The sequence below is a fragment of the Mytilus californianus genome, unplaced genomic scaffold, assembly GCF_021869535.1.
Source record: "Mytilus californianus isolate M0D057914Y unplaced genomic scaffold, xbMytCali1.0.p SCAF_2, whole genome shotgun sequence".
Lineage (NCBI taxonomy): Eukaryota > Metazoa > Mollusca > Bivalvia > Mytilida > Mytilidae > Mytilus > Mytilus californianus.
In genome coordinates, this window is record NW_026262668.1 from 68180109 (window position 1) to 68203812 (window position 23704).

General features: G+C 31.9%; 1 protein-coding gene across 1 annotated transcript in view; it reads right to left on the reverse strand.

The window, feature by feature from the left end:
• Nucleotides 1-474: 474 nt before the first annotated feature.
• The window catches only part of LOC127729337 (beta-mannosidase-like), a 61919-nt gene continuing 38689 nt past the window's right edge, over nt 475-23704 (reverse strand). The window contains exons 12-21 of the mRNA XM_052237094.1: nt 21880-22046; nt 20991-21128; nt 17660-17739; nt 13129-13319; nt 12268-12447; nt 10668-10765; nt 8537-8684; nt 6477-6790; nt 5146-5331; nt 475-791 (exon numbers count right to left, since the gene is read on the reverse strand). Of these exons, the coding sequence (XP_052093054.1) occupies nt 555-791; nt 5146-5331; nt 6477-6790; nt 8537-8684; nt 10668-10765; nt 12268-12447; nt 13129-13319; nt 17660-17739; nt 20991-21128; nt 21880-22046 (1739 nt within the window). The 3' untranslated portion in view covers nt 475-554. The remainder of the gene's footprint in view (nt 792-5145; nt 5332-6476; nt 6791-8536; nt 8685-10667; nt 10766-12267; nt 12448-13128; nt 13320-17659; nt 17740-20990; nt 21129-21879; nt 22047-23704) is intronic.

The following is a 23704-nucleotide window of genomic DNA, read 5'->3' on the forward strand; positions in this document are numbered from 1 at the left end:
GGTGCGGGGATATTGCCCGTAGGTAATATCATTTATGACAGGAACATTTATTTTCACACCTTTTACTTAAACTTATATATTATATCGTGATTAGGGAAATGAGCTTTTGATCATAGAGTTTTGAATGCCTTATAAAATTCCGACAAGAATTTATAAATTGTAAAACAAACAACTAATTAGTTGTCTCTGTCCATTATTGTAATTGAAGTTTTCAATGAACACTTTAACCTAGATTGACCAAGCGAGGATTTTGACAATTCAAAACCTTTTCAATGAATTCTTTCTTTTTTGTTTGTTTTATTATTGATCAAACCAAGGAGGGTATATGATCTCCTAAATTAAAAAGAAATCCACGAATTACGTATCGGATTTTTTTTTTTTGTTATCAGCGATCCACGAATTTACGTATACCACGAAACGTCTTTTTTTCTCTATCCACGAAAATTGATACCCACGAAAATAAATGAATCCACAGTAAGTCTGAATTTAATACAGAATTTTCACATCATTAGCTCATAGCTCACAATGAATATCTTTAGTTATACAATAAATAATCAAAAGTAAATATCCATTAAGGATTTGACATTCAAGCTGGCCTTTAAATTAGCACCACTTGTGTCATTCCAGGCATAGAATGTTACTACTTTCTGTGCTTGTATCATTAAGAATCCATTATCACTAAATCTACCCATTGTTTTGTAGGCATCCAACCATACAAATGGGGCTACTGCTGTACTTTGTAGTGTGATGTTAAATTCTTTCATAGGAACTGTTTCTTTTACATCAATTATCTGAAAAAAATTGTAAACAGCAGTTTTTCAGTAAATATGTGCTTCTTGAATATATATAAATAATAAAAAGCAAGCAATTAGGGTGATTGTGGCAGATTTCAATAATCTATGTCAAATTCATTCACAACTTACTTACTTTGGTAAATTTTGAGCATGGAACTTTGTATTGACACCTGTCTATTGTTGAAGACCTCATGCCGACATCTCAATGTATCCTGGTGTGTTGTGTTGTTAAGTTGCTGTCTCATTGAAGGAAAACTCCACCTCTCTTTATAGTCTTAATTTCATAAATGAAAATATCTATTAGAATTTAAATCTATATGAATAGTATGTTTCATAAAATGTATACTTGAGATTTTGGAGTTGAAATTGGTAAAATGACAGAAAATACAATACAATAAAATGCTTCGCTGGGGCGCAGCTTGATACGACCGCAGAGGTCGAACCCTGAACAGTTGGGGCAAGTATGGACACAACATTCAAGCTTGATACAGCTCTGAATTTGGATTGTTATTAAATATTTGACACAGCATAGGTTTCTGACACAGAAAGAATGTGGTCTAAGAACTTGAATTTTTTTAATTTACCTATTATGGTCCAATGTCCAAAATCAAAATACATGGTTAGATTCAGCATATCAAAGAACCCCATATATTCAAATTTTGTAAAAATCAAACAAAGTTTAATTTTGGACCCCAACTTGGACAAACTTGAAAACTGGGCCCATAATCAAAAATCTAAACACATGTTTAGATTCAGCATATCAAAGAACCCCAAGAATTCAATTTTTGCTAAAATCAAACTAAGTTTAGTTTTGGACCCTTTGGACCTTAATGTAGACCAATTTAAAAAACGGGACTTAAAATTAAAAATCTAAATACACGGTTAGATTTGGAATATCAAAGAACCCCAATAATTCAATTTTTGATGAAATCAAACAAAGTTTAATTTTGGACCCTTTTGACCTCAATATGAACCAATTTGATAGCGGGGCCCACAAATAAAAAATCTAAATTCATGGTTAGATTCAGCATATCAAAGAACCCCATATATTCAATTTTTGTTGAAATGAAAAAAAGTTTAATTTTGGACCCCAACTTGGACCAACTTGAAAACTGGGCCCATAATCAAAAATCTAAACACATGTTTAGATTCAGCATATCAAAGAACCCCAAGAATTCAATTTTTGTTAAAATCATACTAAGTTTAATTTTGGACCCTTTGGACCTCAATGAAGACCAATTTAAAAAACAGGACCCAAATTAAAAATCTAAAAACACGGTTAGATTTGGCATATCAAAGAACCCCAATAATTCAATTTTTGATGAAATCAAACAAAGTTTAATTTTGGACCCTTTTGACCTCAATATGAACCAATTTGATAGCGGGGCCTACAAATAAAAAATCTAAATACATGGTTAGATTCAGCATATCAAAGAACCTCATATATTCAATTTTTGTTGAAATCAAACAAAGTTTAATTTTGGACCCCAATTTGGACCAACTTGAAAACTGGGCCCATAATCAAAAATCTAAATACATGTTTAGATTCAGCATATCAAAGGACCCCATATATTCAATTTTTGTTGAAATCAAACAAAGTTTAAATACTGGACCCTATCTTGGACCAACTTGAAAACTGGGCCCATAATCAAAAATCTAAACACATGTTTAGATTCAGCATATCAAAGAACCTCATATATTCAATTTTTGTTAAAATCAAAGAAAGTTTAATTCTGGACCCTTTGGACCTTAATGTAGACCAATTTGAAAACTGGACCCAAAATTAAAAATATAAATACACTGTTAGATTCGGCATAACAAATAAATAAATGTGATCAAAGATTTTACAAATCTAATGCGCCATACTGTGCAATTAAAGATTACTTCTTGAAATTTTTCAATATTTGAAATTTGAAAAAAAAAAAAATATTTGAAGAATAATTCTTTTTAATTTCTGAAATCTGAAATGAGAAAAAATTGACCCCCAACAATTTCTTTTTATCCCCCCCCCCTTTTTTTCCCCAAAAAAATTCTTTCCTTCAAGATATGGTCATAATCTCAATTCAAATTTCCAATGGAGTTGGCAACCATAATTACCCATTTAAATTTACCATAGTGCTAACTTAATCTATTTTGTAATAGAATTAAAAATATAGTGTCAAATCTTTCATATGGATTTTTTTGTAAAAAAAAAAGATGCAACATTTGCAGATATTTTTACTGGTCTTCCTTTATAAATATGCATTTCTTTAAACATAATTTAAAAGCAGTGTAAGGGAAATAACCAAAACGTTGTATTTGGATTACCTCCCTTACACTGTTTTAAATTATCTTTATTGTTCATTAACCATTACTTTATACATAATTTAAAAGCAGTGTAAGGGAGATAATTTCAATGATGTATTTGATTTATCTCCCTTACACTGCTTTAAATTATGTTTTGTACTAAAGTATTTGTCCATTAACCAGGACAACCTTGTTTTCCCCCTTTTTTGCCCCTAATTCCTAAACGGTTTGAGCCATAACCCCCCAAGGCAAATCCTAACCATCCCTTTGTGGTATGGAAACTTGTAGTATAATTTCAGAGAGATCCATACACCCTTCCACAGTTATTGTCTGGAAACTAGTAAATGCTATTTTTGGCCCCTTTTTGGCCCCTAATTCCTTAACTGTTGGTACCATAACCCCCAAAATCAATCCCAACCTTCCTTTTGTGGTATTTAACCTTATGGTCAAATTTCAAAAAGATCCATTCACTTAAACTAAAGTTAGAGTGCGAAAACCAATGTGTATTCGGACGACGACGCCGGACGACGACGACGACGCCAACGCCAACGTCATACCAATATACGACCACAAAATTTTTTTGCGGTCGTATAAAAATTGTCAATTAATAATAGTAAATTCTTATGCTCAATGTTTAACATAAATTCTTATGCTCAATGTATAACATATTATTTCAAACATATCTCATAGCTTTCATAACATTAAATTTTTGTTTAATTACGCATAGTGCTTTAAACAAACATCTATAAAACTTAAAAGTGGCTAGGTTTACATGAAATTCTTATTATGCTCCAACAGTTTAATCAAAATTACTCAAAATAGATATCATAAGTACTATCCAGGTTTCTTAGTTGCAGCTTTAAACTAGATGATAACTAGTGGACAGATTAATCCAGTCATTATACATCTGTTTAATATATAATTACCAGTATGTTTATATGATGTTTATATATGTTGACAAAAGTGGACACACATAAATACATCGAAAATGTAATTGATTATGACTGAAATATATGTTGAAAATTTGTTGGATCAAAACATTTTGAATTTACAAGGAGGATACTGAAATCATGATAAAGACTGCAATTATAAAAAAGAATAAAATCTTCCTAAAAAATAATTTAGAAACTGACCTCCTTACACATACTTAACGTGAATCCCTAAACCATGAACATAGTCTCATATGACACTTTTTAGATAGACATGTACTTCTTAAGGATGTTTGCTTATAATGTTTTCAACTTTTTGACAGATATTCAGAATCCTATGGTTTTATTCATGTGGTGCCATTAAAAAATTTTGCCTGCTGACTCCTAATTTTCTTTTCATGTTTTTATTACATTTAGTTTAAAAAGCAATTTATGAATATTTTTTAAAATCCTTGTTCTTTTTCATACTTTTTGAAAGTAAAAAAGGTACCAATGTTAAATGTATGAAAAATCTAGAGAGAATCATTTCCCGCCAAATGTTCAATGGCTTATATCTCAAAAACAATGAACACAGACCTTGCATTTTTTTCTGCTTTTTCAGTTCTGTTATTTATATACTATCAATTTATAACAGCCTTTTAAAAAGCTTGTTATTTTGAAACAGAGAAGCAAACATCCTTAATTTAGAAGTTTCCCAAATTAAATATCTGCAATCACAAATCTGACATAAAAATTATATTAACGACAAGAACTGTAGATTCATTTATTTTTAGTGGGTACCAATTTTCATTGACTGTTGATTTTACTGTTATATCAAATTCAGTGTACAAGTTTTTATAGTAAATTTGTTATTTGTTGAACACTTAAATTAGTGGTTCACAAAAGAAATTCACATAAATTAGTACCTCATGAATAATAATGAATCCACAGTATTTATAGATGACCAATGATAATCTGTTTATCACTATTTTACCTATGACGACGTTGTTAATTTCATTGACAATGGCACGTGTGCCCTTAGTTTCTAGCGATAATTTTTCATATCACTCTACTGTGCTGAGAAAGAAAATTATCAGTCAGTAAGATCAAAGGAAAATTTCGTAAAATAGCGATAAATATCATTACATTTAACCTACCTGTATTGATGCATTTTGTAAACCAATTGCATCTTTAAAAGTTGAAAGTGAAAACCAGTTGGTTGGACCATTAACTGGATCCCCCAAGTGGAAGTAAAGAAAACAATTTTTTGTTCTGATACATCCAGCTGTAGACATCATTGCATTAACATCAGCTTGAAATACCATGTCGGTTGTCTTCTGTAACTGTAAAAAAAAAAAAAAACAATACACTAACACACCCACAGATGGCAAAACGAGAAGGGACATGACTACAGTTTATTTTATTCAGCCAATAAATGAAAAATAAAAACTTAGTAAAAAACTTACAATGCTAAATTGACCATTAAAGATGGTTAAATACAATGATTTTTACCGTAGGCGACAATAGTAGCATTGATTGAAATACTGACTTCAGAAAGCTGATTTTCAAAACGAGACCATGTAAGATATAAAGGAAAAATATTTGATTTGTTTATCATATTGCGCACATTACTCAATTGTAATCTATAATTCCAATACATTATTATTGCCTTCATCTGCAACCTTTTCCAAGCAAAGTAAAATAAACCATTACAAAACAGACTTCGTGATAGCACTATAAAAAGGGGTTGAAGGACCTTTTTCAGGACGTCTTGATTCAGGAACTCAGGAACAGCTTGTTAAATCGTTTAGAATTCTGGATTTAATCATATTATGATGCGGGAACAAACACATTATTTTCACGAGAATGTAGTATTTGCCATTTATTTTTCTCTGGAATTTTGGATTTTTCTAAAAAATTGTACCGTAAAATATATTTTATTATTGATTCAAATAAATCATTCAAAAAGATCACTGTCAATTCAGTGAAACAGACATCCTTATCAAAATCAGTTTGGCAGAAATGAAATCTAAAAAGTTTTAAAATTCAAATGTTTCCAGCTTATTGCATTTGGCTTTATATCTACTTCCACATACATGAGTTTGTTCTTGTTCCAACAAAATAACAAGTTGAAAATTAATAATTTGAATCTAAGACAGGTTAAAGGGGTTGCATTAATATGATAGAAGCTCATTGTAAGCTTAAGGCTTGTCAATATGTTGTTCAAGACTCATAACAATCTTTTACAATTTTCAACATTTGATAAAACACACAATTAAACATGTCGAAGACCGTACTTTGACCTATAATGGTTTACTTTTATAAATTTTGACTTGGATAGGGAGTTGTCTTATTGGCACATATACCACATCTTCTTATATCTATATAGTATTCTATACCAGTACCATTTATCTGAAGGAAAAAAATAGAAAACAATTTTAGGAGAAATACTAATGATCATTAATATATTTGGTAACATTTTACTTACATTATAATTTTGTGTCCAAGTATGAAGTGGTGTTAAACTATCCCACGAGTACATCTGTATGTACAAGGTACCAGATGTCACATTTGATTGTGGTTTATTTTGCGACTGAGGATGTGGATTCCATGGTGCAAATAAATTAGTGATTGGTTTGAAGTGAACCTGGCCTGTTTGTGGATGTCTGTGTACAGAAGATGGGATCTGGTCTACAATGATGTAAACCTCTATATTGTTCCCTTCTTGTGTTGGTGAAATTAAAAGTGGAGCAAAAAAGTTTTTGGCAAAGTAATGCAGCATCTTCCATTTCCCTGAGTATTCTGAAAAAAAAAATGATAGCAGGATTTACACCTATGCAAACTCGTGAACACAGTTTTGTGTGCTTAGCTGTTAGGCAATACAATGATGTCACAGAACATGTACCTCTAGTCAGAATAAAAACCATCTTTCATATTTTTAGTTATTAAAAAAAAAAGAACATAAACTGGTGTTCACAAACAATACTGGTCAATATTGAAAAGTTTTAAATACAATAACATTTAAAATACTCTAATTAATTTAAAGTCTTTCAAGGGGTAAGTTCAAGAAGGCCCAAATATGGCTTCTATTTCAACTTTATATTTTAAATTAGGATTTATGGGCCATTATCACAATGTATGATAGTTAGAACAATGACCAACTAATATGGACTATTTTATGAACATTTATGTGTCAGTGTTCTCTTTATAACATGATTGAATGGTGTTTAACGCCACTTTTAGCACTGTTGGCTATTTTGTGGTGGTCAGTTTTTATTGGTGGAGGAAGCCAAAGTGCCTGGAGAGAACCACAGATCACAGTAGGATAACTGACAATCCTAGTCAATTAAGATTGGAGTCGAACACACATGCCGAAATGGAATCTTTATAATATAAAAATTAGCATAAATAAAAATGTTCCACCAAATTCAATGAAAACAGGTCAATAATCATTGGTTTTTATGGTTGGTTCAGAGCAAAAACATACAGTGCAGACATCCAAAAAAGATCTTCTAACATTATTTTTGTCACAAAAAAAAACCCAACCTATTATACTTGTACTTGAATATAAAGTTTGTCGAAGCCTTAATTCTGTGTTTCCTAATCCCTTAATGTAGTTGAAGTCTCAACAATTATTTCAATTTTCACAGAGATCTCTATTTTTTCCTATTTTATGTTTAAATGGCAACACTTTACATAAAAAGCTAGACAGAAAACTTTCTTTTTCCCTTTATGGCATGTTTTTGAATCAATTTGAAACACTTTTTATTGGCCTGGTTGGACAAAGTCCAAAACCAGCTGATAGTATGGTGATGTAGAGAGGGTGGGCAGGGATACAGGGAAAAGTCCGTACCTAATTTGTGTAGTCAACTCCTCCTACAGTTTTAAACCCACATGAAACTTCACAGGAAGATTACACATATGTTGAAGTTGTCATAATATTTAAATGTTCAGAATAGAACATTCTCCATTGTTTAAGAAATATTCTGTGCAAACCGATGTTGTTAGTTATTGTGTGCCTCTTACCAATCTTTTGAGTTAAGCCAATTGCAACTGATTTTTACAGTTTGTATTTATGTTGTGCTGTTACACCACTGTCCCAGATTAGGGGGAGGTTTGAGCGCTCACAAACATGTTTAACTCGCTACATTCTTTATGTGCCTGTTTCAAGTCAGGAGCCTGTAGTACAGTGGTTGTTGTTAGTTCATGCCTGTCATATTTGACTTTAGTAAATTGTTTTGTTATAAATTAAGCCGTTAGTTTTCTAATTTGAATTGTTTCACATTTTCTGTGCCCGGGCCTTTTATAACTGACTATACAGTATGGGTTTTTCTAATTGTTGAAGGCCATAAAGTGGCCTATAATTGCTTACTTACACTTCATTTTAACTCAGGTGGATAGCTGTCTCATTGGCAATCATAACACATCTCCTCATTTTTATACTAAATATATTAATATTTTATAAGTATTTTTGTACAATAATTCATTTCATTGTCATTCAGAAAGCAAATTGATAAGGTTCAACATTTGAACTGAACGTAAACTTACCAAGTGAAGACCATGTGGGAGCTTGCCAAATGTCATTAAGCATCCAGTACATAGCTCCCATTGTAAGTCCTCTGCCTTTATCATCAAGTTTATTCTGCCATCGTCTATAGTGTTCAGTTTCTGTCTTCATTCCTATTGCTTGGTCAATCTGAAAAAAAGAAATTACTAAAACAAATGTCTATTATTAACAAGAAATGATTGTTACAGGATGCTGTTACGAAGTCTCCCAAACGAAGCTCCCATAATTCGTAATTCCCAGGGTCGCTTGACATTGGGCAACGTCCAGTGAAAATTGGTTTGGTCCAGTAAAGTTATATGCATAAGTGATGCCTGGGGACTAACCTTGTACATCATTCAAATCCTCTTGGCATGACAAACCAGAATATATATGGTTTAGGGGTGGGGATCTCGACCATTTACAAGATACTAGAACATTTGGGGTGGGGAGGAACCCCTGGGGACTGACCCTAAACGTCATTCAAATGTTCATTACATGACGAACAGGAATATATATGGTTTAGGGGTGGGGATCTCAACCATTTACAAGATATTAGAACATTGGGGGTGGGGGGAACCCCTGGGGACTGACCGTATACGTCATTCAAATGTTCGAGACATGACAAATAGGAATATATATGGTTTAGGGGTGGGGATCTCAACCATTTACAAGATATTAGAACTTTCTCAAATGGCAGGGGGTCGGGATGACCCCTGGGGACTAACCCTGTATATCATTCAAACCATCTTCGCATAACAAACCAGAATATATATGGTTTAGGGGTGGGGATCTTGACCACTTAGATATTAGAACTTTCTTAAATGGCAGGGGGTGGGGGTGACCCCTGGGGACTAACCCTGTATTTCATTTGATGTGCTTTATCATGACAAACCAGAATATATATGGTTTAGGGGTGGGGATCTCGACCATTTACAAGATATTAGAACTTTCTCAAATGGCAGGGGGTCGGGATGACCCCTGGGGACTAACCCTGTATATCATTCAAACCATCTTAGCATGACAAACCAGAATATATATGGTTTAGGGGTGGGGATCTTGACCACTTACAAGATATTAGAACTTTCTTAAATGGCAGGGGGTGGGGGTGACCCCTGGGGACTAACCCTGTATTTCATTTGTTGTGCTTTATCATGACAAATAGGAATATATATGGTTTAGGGGTGGGGATCTCGACCATTTACAAGATATTAGAACTTTCTCAAATGGCAGGGGGTCGGATGACCCCTGGGGACTAACCCTGTATATCAGTCAAACCATCTTAGCATGACAAACCAGAATATATATGGTTTAGGGGTGGGGATCTTGACCACTTAGAAGATATTAGAACTTTTTTAAATGGCAGGGGGTGGGGGTGACCGCTGGGGACTAACCCTGTATTACATTTGATGTGCTTTATCATGACAAACCAGAATATATATGGTTTAGGGGTGGGGATCTCGACCATTTACAAGATATTAGAACTTTCTCAAATGGCAGGGGGTCGGGATGACCCCTGGGGACTAACCCTGTATATCTATCAAACCAACTTAGCATAACAAACCAAAATATATATGGTTTAGGGGTGGGGATCTTGACCACTTACAAGGTATTAGAACTTTCTTAAATGGCAGGAGGTGGGGGTGGCCCCTGGGGACTAACCCTGTATTTCATTTAATGGGCTTTATCATTTAGAACATTTTCAATTAAAAAGATTGTGTCTATCACAAACGGTTTTCAATTTATAATCATTTGAAAATTAAAAAAAATAAAATCCCATAGGGTTCTAAAGTAAAACCCTCTTTTCTTTTTACCCCTCAAAGTATTCCTTTATAAACCCCATTGCACAAACAAAACCTTGATTGCACCACTAGACATGTTAGTCTAACATATTGTGAAACCCTAAGTTAATCTGACAAGTGGTTTTGGAGAACGGGTGCGGACAAGTTCAAATTTAAAAGCGGCGGAAGAGGAAGAAGAAGAATAATAATAATAAGAACTGAGCAAAAACAATAAGTCTTCCCAAACTTCGTTTGGGAGACTTAATAAACATATATAAATTCTTATATAGTTCAGCCTTTTTCTGACAACGCTATGAAATTGCAACTGTTTATCAAAATTGCTTAATTAACTTACCTGTGTCACATAAATCTGGTCCATAAATAACTTCTGTTTATCAGGGTTGTTTGGTAAATGTAAGTACATGATAACTTCTGCCATCATCTCAACCATACCTAATAATATAAACAAAATTAAAAGTATTTTGCTGATGTATTAGCATTTCTGCTGAAGGCTTATCATACACTTCAGCTCTGATGCATTATACCCTTCAACTGACTCACCATGGCTAGCCTACTCCTTTCCAATCAAAGTTAACCAGAGATTTTGCAAAAAAATTGAATACAAGAGCTTCTTTCATTTTTCAAAGGAATTGAGCAAGTCTTAATGGAAATGACATGCATATTCCATACAATGAAACACACTCAATGTTACCAAATTTTCATTTGGATATAATCTAATTATTATAACCACAATCCTGTCCTCTTTAGCTCAAATGTGACATCATGGAATGAGACTTATCACAAAATATGCACTGACACGAGCAAAACTGTTTTCTATGCTGTGTTTTGTAGATTGTGGTCTATCATCGCTTTTTTTTTGCCATGGCATTTTCAGTTTGACTCCAACTTATGGATGGAATATCCCCTTGATATCGTCTGCCTCTCTTTCACCTATAATGATTTACACCATTTCTCAAACTTCTATGGTGCATTTTCAGAAAAGAGAGCTTTTTCACATTGATAAATTAAGAAATTATTAAGAAACTAAGGTTCCAACTCCCTCAGGCAAAGTTGACGTCAGATAAATTTGGCTATTTTCATAATTTTTTTTAGGTCCCTTTTACTCATATGGCTCTTCACATGTTTAGGTCTTATACATCCTTGACTTTCAAATGCTTGGATATGAGCTTTCCTGTTGAAGGTAAATCAAGCAAAGCACTTTGGACGCACAAAGTTTATATTGTTACTTTCATTTTCTATCACAAGTTTTTGCTTTCCTAGGAATAGTACTAAATGTCTTACTAAACTGAAACTGATATTGTATATGTACTACTAATGTATTCAACAACAAATACAGATTAATCATTGTTCTAAAGAAATATTTTAGAGCTGACTCAAAAACTTGTAAGGCAGTGTGCACAGGCATAGCAAAGTACTTACAAATTTGTAGGGGAGCTGAAGGTATTTTGAAATGCATTATCACAAAAATGGTATATAATTACTAACTGTGCTTATACAAAAGGCTTTATCCTTTCACAATGTAAATTGGCCCATAATTTTTCCAAAGTTGCAGTTTGAATTATCTCTTCAAATTGATCAACTGGCAAACATTTTAGCCCATTGTTCAAGTGAAAGTTGTTAGTATGAAGCAAGGGCAGCTTAATAAAAAATATTTTTACAATCCAATTCATGTGGATGACTATTTTTTTCACTGGAAGATTGGGATTATCTTGCATTTTACCATATTCGCAAATTTTGGAATTTACGCTATACATCAATTATTCTTCAAATTAGCATGCTTGTTTTGCTCCTACAATAAGGGAGCTCCAATCATATTACTTCAGTCATCAAGGATAACTAATAATAGATATATTCCAATGATAGCTATAGGAAAAATAGGGGAATATGTTTATAAACATATGATGTATAAAAATAAAAAAAAACAAATGTTATACCAAAAGGATGATGTTGCCTGTGTTCTAGCATATCAGACCAGTAATACAGATCTGAATCTTTTAGGACAGCATCCAGAGACTCATATGATGGTAGTGACTGCAGACCATATTCTGATGAAAACCGTGGTATTCTGTAAGAGGATGGCATGAAGAATGGATCCATATATTTGTATTCATGTACTACAATAGAAAAATAAACATTTGATAGTTTATATTTTTTAAAGGAAAATTACCACTATTGATTGATTGATTGATTGGTGTTTTACACCACTTTCAGCACTATTGTGCTATTTCATGGTGATCAGTTTTATTTGGTGGAAAATTACCACTAACTTAGTATTTTGTTGTGTTTTGTATACTGTTGTTTGTCTTTTGGTCATTTTTTCGTTTTTTGACTTAATAGTTTGAATGTCCCTTTGATATCGTCCTCCTCTCTTTTAGTATGATATTCTTATATCAAATAATGCATAAAAGGATAACAAGAACATACTTATATACACATTCATCTATTGTTTTTCAGTTTACAAGTATTCAAAAACATTATGATAACTGCTGGGACCTATGTGAACATTTTTGATAGTTTTAAGAGTTTCTTGCAATTCATAAAGTGTGAAGCTTGATGATAGTGCTGTCTGGACCTCTTTTAATCCAGTGATAGCATAAAAAACTAGCTTTTCCAGTATCTTGTTTCACTATCAGACATCTTTACAACTCATTCAAGAGCTTACATATTGATGGAACTTCTCATTTTTCAAAGGCTTATGATAAATCTGTATGTTTATATTTTGATTCTTGAGAGTTTGTCATATAGCTGTCTTATAAATATTGACCTCACATCTTTTTTCAAATAAATTTACTTACTATCTCCATAATGTTCATCCCAAGGCATTTTGGCAACCCATCCTTCAGCCATACTCTCCTTACCATTAGCTGGACTAGAGGCTATAAATGGACGATTTGGGTCTTCCTTTTGTACAACTTTATAAATCACATCTTTATATAATTTGATGTAATCATTGTAGTATAGTGTAAAGTTCACATCAGTGTTATACCTAAAAAAAAACACACAGTTTATAGTTATAAATAAAACCATACTGTCTTGCAACTACTGTCCTTTAACCTCTTTAATGGAATGACTTTGTATAACTGAAATACCTTAACTGATTTAATTTATATACCATTTGGATATTATAACAAATTAGTTATACTTAAATAAAGAAATTACTTCATTGATTCCTGTTTTTTTTCCTGAATTCAAAACAGTTCAATGCTGAAGGGAGATAACTCTCGTGTCATGTCTATCAGAATCTTTTACTTTAATAAGCACTTAAATTTATAGTTCATCTATTCCTGCGAAAACCACAAAAATTGGTAACCCAACAATAATAATGAATTCACAGTATTAGAAATGCCAAAAGTCTTGAAATAAAACATATAATACATGTTATACATAAGGAATTGCAAAATATTTATATCTTATTAGGCAATTCAAGATGACTGAGGAACTTACAAAAAGCAATTTGAAAATTCCAACATTCTGGTAGTCACAATGGCAAACTCCATTGCATAAGATGAGGTTTAAAGATAGAAGACAGTTCAATCTGGATTTAAAAAAAAATTCTAAGGTATTGAAATAGATATGTCTGAGGGGAAACAACAATCTTCTAGGGACTTTACCTTAGTTTACATGAGTTCCACCTGAGAAATGATAGTTTCAACACCTGACATTTGAAATACTGTTCTTGATATTTTAAAAATAAAACTGACATCTTGCAGGAAAATTGGTTAACATGTCCTGGTGTATGGTTTCAGTTGTAAAAGCTGACTTAATCTGCTTTCGTTTTATCCATTCAATGATTCTCAAGATAATGTAAATTACTAATACATGAACTATTAGAGGGATGAACAAGAGACTACCAAGAGCCTGAATCGCTCACCTGGTAAATATATGTGCCATTTTGATACTAATTTTTTCCTTTATTAAAATCAGTTATGTTTGCTTATTTGAAGATGTCATTTAGTGGCATTTTTGTAGGTCTTGTATTAATGATCATTTTTGCTGTTTACAGTTTATATCTATCTCTTAAAAGATTTTGAGATAAAAAAAACATCATTTAATGGCAATAAAGCCTACTAGTGTGGTAATTTGGCCATGTTGACATACTTGTGTATCTTATTTTGCTTTTTAGTTTCTCTCTATAACTCATACAAGTTTTGACAAAAATACAAAAAATAGATAAAAGTCATCATTATGAGGAAATAACTTCTATAAGGATTCAATTGAAAATTTTGGCCATAATGACTGATTTAAAGATTGTATCTTGCTGAACATTTTTACATTTTTTACTGTTTCCTTCTATCTATTATAGTTTGTGTAGAAACTGCAAAAATGGAAAACAAAAATCTTCTTTCAAGGGCGATAGCTCATCTTTGGGATCAATTTATGATATCATCAGTGTTGACTTATTTGTAGATCCTACTTTGATAAACACTGTTGCTTTTTACAATTTCTCTCTATCTATTAGTTTCTGCAATAAATGCGATAACTGAGTAAAATAATTAACGATTCGTTCATGTTGACTTATTTGTAGATTATATTTTATTGAAAATTTTTTTACTATTGAAAGATTCTCTCTATCAACCACGATTTCCTAAACAATGGAAAAAATGGTAAAAATCATCACTTAGAGCCAAAATAACTCCTATAAAGGGTCATTTGACGTATATGCCAAGCTGACTTATTTGTAGATCTTATGGTTCTGGTTATTTTTACTGTTAAAATTTCTCTCTATCTGTAATAGTTTTCAAGATAATAACCAATAAATTGCTCGGCTGAGCGCAGCTGGATACGCCCGCAGAGGTCCAACCTTGAACAGTTGGGGCAAAAATGGACACAATATTCAAGCTTGATACAGGTCTGAATTTGGATTGTAATTAAATATTTGACATATTATAGGTTTCTGAATAAATGTAGTCAAAGAACTTGAAATTGGTTATATGAATTGAATTTATATTCAATTAAAGATTTCTTGCTGTTGTGCAATACACTGTGCTGTTGCGCAATACTTAGTAAATCTGTTGTCAGACTATAAACAAATAAAGTTCAATTTCTTCTCAATGTCATATTTGAAATTTATGAAAATCAATAGGGAGATTACATCAATAGCTATAAATAATTCACCAAAGTTTCGTGAGAACTGCTGAAAGCATTTTTGAGTTATTGTCCAAAAACTGGAAAATCCCCCCTTTTTTAATGAATAAAACCCTATAACTCAGAAATGTAAAATCTAAAATTTATAAAATTCTAAAGGGAGCTTACATCAACAGATATAAACAATTCACCAAAGTTTCATGAGAACTGCTGAAAGTATTTTTTAGTTATTGTTCGAAAACTGGAAAATCACCCTTTTTTTATGAATAAAACCCTGTAACTCAGAAACGTAAAATCTTAAATTTATAAAAATCGAAAGGGAGCTCATGTCAATAGATATAAACAATTCACCAAAATTTCTTGCAAGTTGGTGAAAGCATTCTTGAGTTATTGTCGGAAAACTGGAAAATCCCCCCTTTTTTAATGAATAAAACCCCAAAACTCGGAAACGGTAAATCTGAAATTTATAAAAAACGAAAGGGAGCTCACGTCAATAGATATAAACAATTCACCAAAGTTTGATGCATATTGGTTAAAGCTTTTTTGAGTTAATGTCCGACATGTTGATGACGGATGGACGGACAGACGGACAGTCAACGGTATACCATAATACGTCCCGTAAACGGGTGTATAAAAACAGTGAAATTTGTAAAAAAAAAAATTGACATTTCAGGGGTATAACACCAAAATAGGTTATCCCACTTTTCTGAAAACTTTAAAAGGAGGTAGACTTTGACCTGATGATATGTTGTAGCCTATGTCAGATTTGCTCTAACTGCTTTAGTTTTTGAGATATAAGCCAAAATCTGCATTTTACTCCTATGTTCTATTCTTAGCAACAGTGGCCATGTTTATTTATTGATCATATGCCTGGATACAATTTTTAAACTAAAAATTTGTAAGGGTTCTGCGGAACCCAGTGTCTCGCCTACTTTTGCTGTTAATCGCAGGCTCAACAAAAATGAGGAAAAAAATCAATAAAAATATTCCTTTAGATACTATCTTTCGATTGAAGAAGCTTCTGTCAAAGTTTGGTATAAATCCAGGATAGTTTATGAATCTAATAAATGTTTTAAAAACTTTAACTGCAGACTGTATTTAATGTTACGGTAACAGGAAGAAAAACTAAGTCCATTTATAAGTAAAATACGGATAAAAAGGTACAAATTTTAACAAAATTTCCTTCTAGATCATGTAGATACTAGCTTTTGATCACAAACAAGCTTCTGTCCAAATTTGGTACAAATCCAGGATAGTTTAAGAAAGTTATTAAAATTTTAAAAACTTTAACCACAGAGTGAATGTATTGTTTCCTGGCAGAAAAACTAAGTCCATTTATAAGTAAAATACGGAAAAAATGAAATTTGTTTTTTAACAAATTTACTTCTGGATACTATCTTATGATCATAAACAAGCTTCTGTCCAAGTTTGGTACAAATCCAGGATAGTTTAAGAAAGTTATTAAAATTTTAAAAACTTTAACCACAGAGTGAATGTATTGTTTCCTGGCAGAAAAACTAAGTCCATTTATAAGTAAAATACAGAAAAAATAAAAAAAAAATTTTGAACAAATTTACCTCTGGATACTATCTTATGATCATAAACAAGCTTCTGTCCAAGTTTGGTACAAATCCAGAATAGTTTGAGAAAGTTATTAAAATTTTAAAAACTTTAACCACAGAGTGAATGTAATGTTTCCTGGCAGAAAAACTAAGTCCATTTACAAGTAAAATACAGAAAAACAGGAATTTTATTTTTACAAAATTTACTTCTGGATACTATCTTATGATCATAAACAAGCTTCTGTCCAAGTTTGGTAGAAATCCAGGATAGTTTAAGAAAGTTATTAAAATTTCAAAAACTTTAACCACAGAGCGAATATTTGTGGACGCCGCCGACGCTGACAGAATGTAGGATCGCTATGTCTCGCTTTTTCGACTAAAGTCGAAGGCTCGACAAAAACCCTAAGAAACATTCAGATATAGTTTGGTAACATTTGACCCAGTAGTTTCAGAGGTGAAGATTGTTTAAAATGTTTACAGTAAAGGAAGAACCGATTGACGGACGACGACAAACGACGCCAAGTGATGGCAAAAGCTCACATGGCCTTTTAGACCAGGTGAACTAAAAGTTACAAAATTTGGAAGAGGTCAAATTGAATTAATTGGACTGACGAAAAATTTTGAGATTACATGCTTATCATGAACTTAAAAAAAATAATCTGACTGCTTGTAAACATACCAGCTTTGTCTTAATGCCTTTTCATTCTCATTATTACCACTCCAAATCACTATGGATGGTCTGTGCTTAAGTCTTCTAACCTTAAGAAAAGATCATAGACCATAAGATACAAATGATGAGATGACACAGGATGATATAGGAATAAAATAAAATTAAAAAATGAAGCTACAGATCAAAGTGGTGTTCTGACTTTATTTTGATTATTTGTTTATGAATCTATGCCTGGTAATTTCCATTTCTCTTTGTATCTTGTTTGTTAACATAATTCACTAAAACCTTTTGTCTTTGTCCATGAAAATTTGCTATAGAAATTACACTGCATATATGTCTTTTTTCCAAGACACACTACCTTTAAAAAAACAATTGATGGTGACAATGTGTTTAAGCATTTTTACTTGCTAGACTGCCTATGGGTATACCCCAAGGCACATTTCAAGATCTTTTTACTCAAACAGAAGGAGTGCTTGAGTTATCTATTTCGATTATAGTTTCAATGCTTGTCAAGTAGATATCTTGCAAATAGCAATAAAATCTTTTAAATTCTGCAACGTTTAAATCTTTTGATAGTTTTCATAAAAATTGATTTATTCAATTTTTCAATTCTTTTCAGACAATATAGGGACTATTTGCCCATGTGCATGACATATCTCGCCTGCTTTACTTATCATGCTTTATTTTTATGTTGATAGTCCTAAAGGTAAAGTTTTACTACAAGGATCGCATAAACTTAACATTATTACTGATCCATGAAAATGAGGCCAAGGTCAGATTAACCAAGTCAGACAGACATGTACACCTTACAATCAATTCATACACCAAATATAGTTGATCTACTGCTTACTATATCTGAGAAGCAGACCTAATCGCGTAACTTTAACCTTAGTCACTGATCCACGAAATGAGGTTGAGGTCAAATGAAACCTATCTGAGGACATGTTAACCTTGCAAGGAACCCGTAAACCAAAAAAAGTTATCCTATTATTCATAATGAGTGAGTAATACACATGACAAAAAAACTAAATTTTTTTTCAAGCTGTCGCTGAATCTATGAAAATTACATCAAGGACAACAGACATATGACAGAAGGAAACTTCGTAATATAAGCTTTAAGGCATCTGTATACAAAGTATGAGGTCTCCAGGTATTCTCACCTCTGAAATATAAACCTTTATGCAAATAGTTTACACTGCTGTCACTGCCGAAAAAAAGTGTGGAAAACTGATTATTTGAGTGAATTTTCTAAGTCCAAGGACCATAACTCTGCACAAAATCATCAGACCGGAACATAATTTGAACTTGATCTGTAACTTGTCATGATAAAAGTATATACCATATTTCAAATCAATATCTTCATGCATGAAGAAAAAAAGTGTAGAAAACTGATTTGCTGGACTGACAGATGGACAGACAGACAGACAGACAGACAGTAAGACAGACAGACAGACAGAAGGAGTGCAAACATATAGTCCCCTTCGACTTCGTCGGTAGGGGACTAAAAACACCAATGTAATAGTATTGATTGATTGGTGTTTGCTTTACACCGCTTCAGCACAGAAATGCTATATCGCTGCAATAATCTAACAGTACTCTCAGTTACTGAAAACTACTTCAACACTCATTATGACTAATAAATAAGATATGTTTTACCATGTATTCTTAAATATAAATCAGTGCACATCCAATGGATTTAGTGTAAAGACTTTATAAACAGCCTGAGAAAAGCATGACCTTCTGCAATGCCAAAATATAAGTATCATGATAAATATTCATAACTGTATAGCAATACATATTAAGTTTAAAATTATTAAAAACAAAATCAATGTTAGTAACTCTTGCCTCTTATATAACATAGCATTAACCAGGGTTCTAGTTTAGACGCGTATACGCGTCCTGGACACATGAAAAACAAGCTGGACGCGTCATTTTTGAAACCTGTGAGTCCGTGGGACGTGTCCTCATTGTATCCCCTGAGTCCCAAACACATCGTTTTGCCTAGAAGATTCATGATTGTCGACATTGTTTAGACAGGAAACTAAACCAGAAGTCGATGTTGAAAAATGAAGTAATGCGTAGATAAATATTTTTGTTGACTGATAACTATTTTTATAATTAAACGTATTTCATCCTTAAATATAATAATTCTGTTCAAACTGATTAATAAATATGTAATAGTTACCGATTTTTAAAAATTTTACGAGTATTTGAAAAGCTTGAATACTTCCACGTGTTGAACATCACGTACTTATCGATTGAAACAAAAGAAAGTAAAAAAATTTGATAACTTGAAATGAAATCATATAGTATTTCCTAACTGTTGCTTCTATTCATAAAATAGATCATAGAACAGTGTAGATTAAATATTTTATGGATAAGAATAATTTTACTGGTCTTCAAATGATTTAACATTGTTCTCGTATTGTGCATGTTGAACATCGAGATTGTAAACAAAGGTGAAAAATGTTATGAAATTGAAACAAATCCGATTAAAAAATGATATAAGGTTACGGTGTTCACTTTAGATTTGCTTGTTTTTATCAAAGATTATAAAAAATTATCATGATGAGAACATCAAGTGATTATTAACTCAATGATTAAATATAATTAAAATTGATTAATAAGAACTGTGACTGACAAGTCTGTGTTCATGCAATCCCAATTTCTTATAAATACTGGCTTGTCCAAAAAATGACATCAGTATCACAATGTCAGAGTCAGTCAAAGTTAAAGTCCTTCAAAAGGGAACCTGATGATATTGAATCATCTGAACCAAGTAAAAGACCCAAGAGTCAATGACCCACTACACCAAGAATTGATAGACATAGAAAGATCTTCAGAAACAACAACTTCATTCACTACCCCAACTAAACCAAACAAAGAGAGGAAATGGCAGTCTATACATGTTGTAATGAACAATAACTTAAGAGATCATAACTTTTATTGATATAATAAAAACTACCTATCCAACACGCGTCATTTTAGTTTTATTTCATCATATTAAGACACAAAAAATTACATGCATCCTGGACTCATCAAAATCTATTGGGACTCACCATGAAAAATTCCTAGTGAGAACCCTGCATTAACTTATTCTCACATCTTTAATACAGTTTAAGTGTCGAATTTTTTGTTAGAATATACTTGTTTTAAGTATCACAGAGTTTATCTTTAGTACGATCAACTTGCAAGGCTTTGCTTCTGATTGACTGTGCTTATGGACATATTCAGTAGTTTATCAAGAGAATAGTAAAGAGGTGTATGTTTTGACATATTTTCATATGAACTTCGCAATGCTTCAGAAGGACTAGTAAGATCGTCTATATTATATTTATACCTGGTGAGTGACTTCTTCAGTCACACTATTGAGAAATGTTGGATCAGTAGGATACATGGAACATCCAAACATAAAGTCTTGCCATATCATTATTCCTAATCTGTCTGCAATGTCATAGAACTCTTCCATTTCATATATCTGCAGAATAAATTAAATAAAATAACTTGTAAAATTCGGTAAAGGCCATATTTGGCCCCGATTATTAAGTTCAATGTTTCAAGATAAAAAATGTTTTAAGTTGATGAAAAGACATGTGAGAAATTTAAATCAAAGTTTAATTTAAAAGTGTTGATTTTTACATCCCAAATAGGTCAAAAATAGAGACTTTTGCATATTTGACAAAATCGTCTGTATTTTAACCAAATTTAAGACCTAGGAAACATAGAGCACAGGTGTCCACTATCTGTAAACATTTTATTCTTGTTAAGTTGTTTTTAATAAAAGTTCAACCTTTTTTAATCTCAAGAATTAATCATGGAAATATACTGTGCACAGATGTTAAGTATATGCACACGCCTTCAAATTGCTCCATGTTGGCTTGTATATTAGGAATTATTTTTTAAGTATCAGACAAATGAGATTTTCAATGTCCATGCAATTATACTTTTATGAATGGTAAAGACACATATTAAAGACAGACAATCAAACACACTATTAGAGAAATTAATGAAGTCAGGAGAAATTTTTACCTTTCTTACTTAAACATGAATAAGTTTTAAAAAAATATATATATCAGAATGACTAAGGGAGATAACCAATAAAAATATTTTCTGAACCAGTAAATAAAAACAATTTGTGTAAGTTAAATGAACAGCACATTTAATGTGATTACAAGAAATAGAGCAAGCACATAAAAATAATAAAAATTATGATCAGATTTTTCACTCACGCCTCCTCCCCAGACCCTCAAAACATTCATGTTGGCATCTTTAGCAGACTGTAGTAAATTCTCTATCCTAGACTTTGAGACTCTATCCAAGAAGCTATCAGCAGGAATCCAGTTTGAACCTTTGAAGAATACTGGCTGACCATTTATCTTGAAGTAAAAGGTTGTACCTAAAAATAATGGAATACAGTTTATTATGAATGAAATTTGGTTATTGAAATTATAAGTTGTATATCAATTTGGAATTACTGTCCTTAATCATGAATTAAAAGTGTGATAAACACTTTCACAGTCAATGAGTTTAATATGCAAAAATCTATCGATGGTGTAGCCATTATAATAAGGTTATCATTTCAACTTCAGGTATACAAGTACTAAATCCTATTTTTTTGGAGGAAAATCAACAAGTGACAATAGACTATTTTCATATTACCGACTTTTGACTTCAGATTATACAATTTTTCGACAGGTTACATATTCTGTGGTAGGACATCCTGGTACTCGGTCAAGAAGAGCTACAAAAAGAAGTAAAATCAAACTAATAATTGGTGCAATTTGGAGGAAAAGTTTACTGTTTTCCGATGATTTTGTCGTGAATAAAAAACTTAAAACAGTAAATTTCCCCCAAATTGTACCGATTGTAAGCTTGATTTTACCTCTTTAAGCTGCTCTTCCTTGACTGAGTACCAGGATGTCCCATCACAGAGTAGGTAACCTGTCGAAAAAAATATAAACTCAGGAGTCAAAAATCGGTAATATGAAAAAAGGTCTAATCAAACAAAAAGTTATGCATCATCCCTTTATCAATTCTTATAGGTAAAGACAATGGTTTTATTCTTATAAACCTTAATTATTAACAATTCTTATATGGCAAATTTTATTTGATGAACTTATTTGTGAATTCAAATTTATTTTGTAATTTAGTTAGTTTATTTTAACCGGTCTTTTCTTGCAAAGAAAGATGTACTTGACTCATTATTGTACAGTTTAAAAGCTTACTTTGACCAAGTTTTGTTCAAATTTCAATACATTATTCAATGTATACTTCTTGGTATCATCTTCACTTTTGGTGCGGTAGTGTACATTAATTATATAATGTTTATCAAAAAAAACCAAGTCATACCACATGAGAATCATAGTAATCTTTTCATTTGTTTCTCTGCAAGTTTCCTAACATTGCAATAGAATGTCTTAAAAAATTTGAATGATTTCTTCAGTTAATTTGTCATTCATATCTTCACTACACTAATTCAATTTATTTTCTGTACAATTCATGGATAACTTTGAAGACAATTGTATATCATAGTAGGTGTTTTGATTTCAGAGAGAGAGAGAGAGAGAGAGAGAGAGAGAGAGAGAGAGAGAGAGAGATCGTTAAATATGCTTATGGTCAATGAAATAAGGGTAAGAGTTCAATTGATCAGAACAACCCCAAAGAAAAAACTACTGAGTTGAAAATTGCAAATTGAGAAGCAGAAAGAAAAAATAAAAGACAGCAAAAAATTATTTTTAGTTACACTACATCAATTAATTTAATAAATTATAAGATATTAAAATGATTCCAAGTTAATGACTGCTGTAAAACAGAGATTTATTCAGTTCAGCAACCATGTCAACTGAGGTACTGTAAATTCATTTATTTTTGGGGATACCAATTTTTGTGGATTGAGAAACAATTGTATTTTCATGTACATTTTATTTTGTGGTTTTGCCAAAGTTTGCTTACAAACCCTCAGAAAATTTATAATCTTTAAATTTGTGGTTTTCCTATACCCACGAAATCCATGAAAATTAGTGTCTCACAAAAAATAATGAATCCCCAATAACA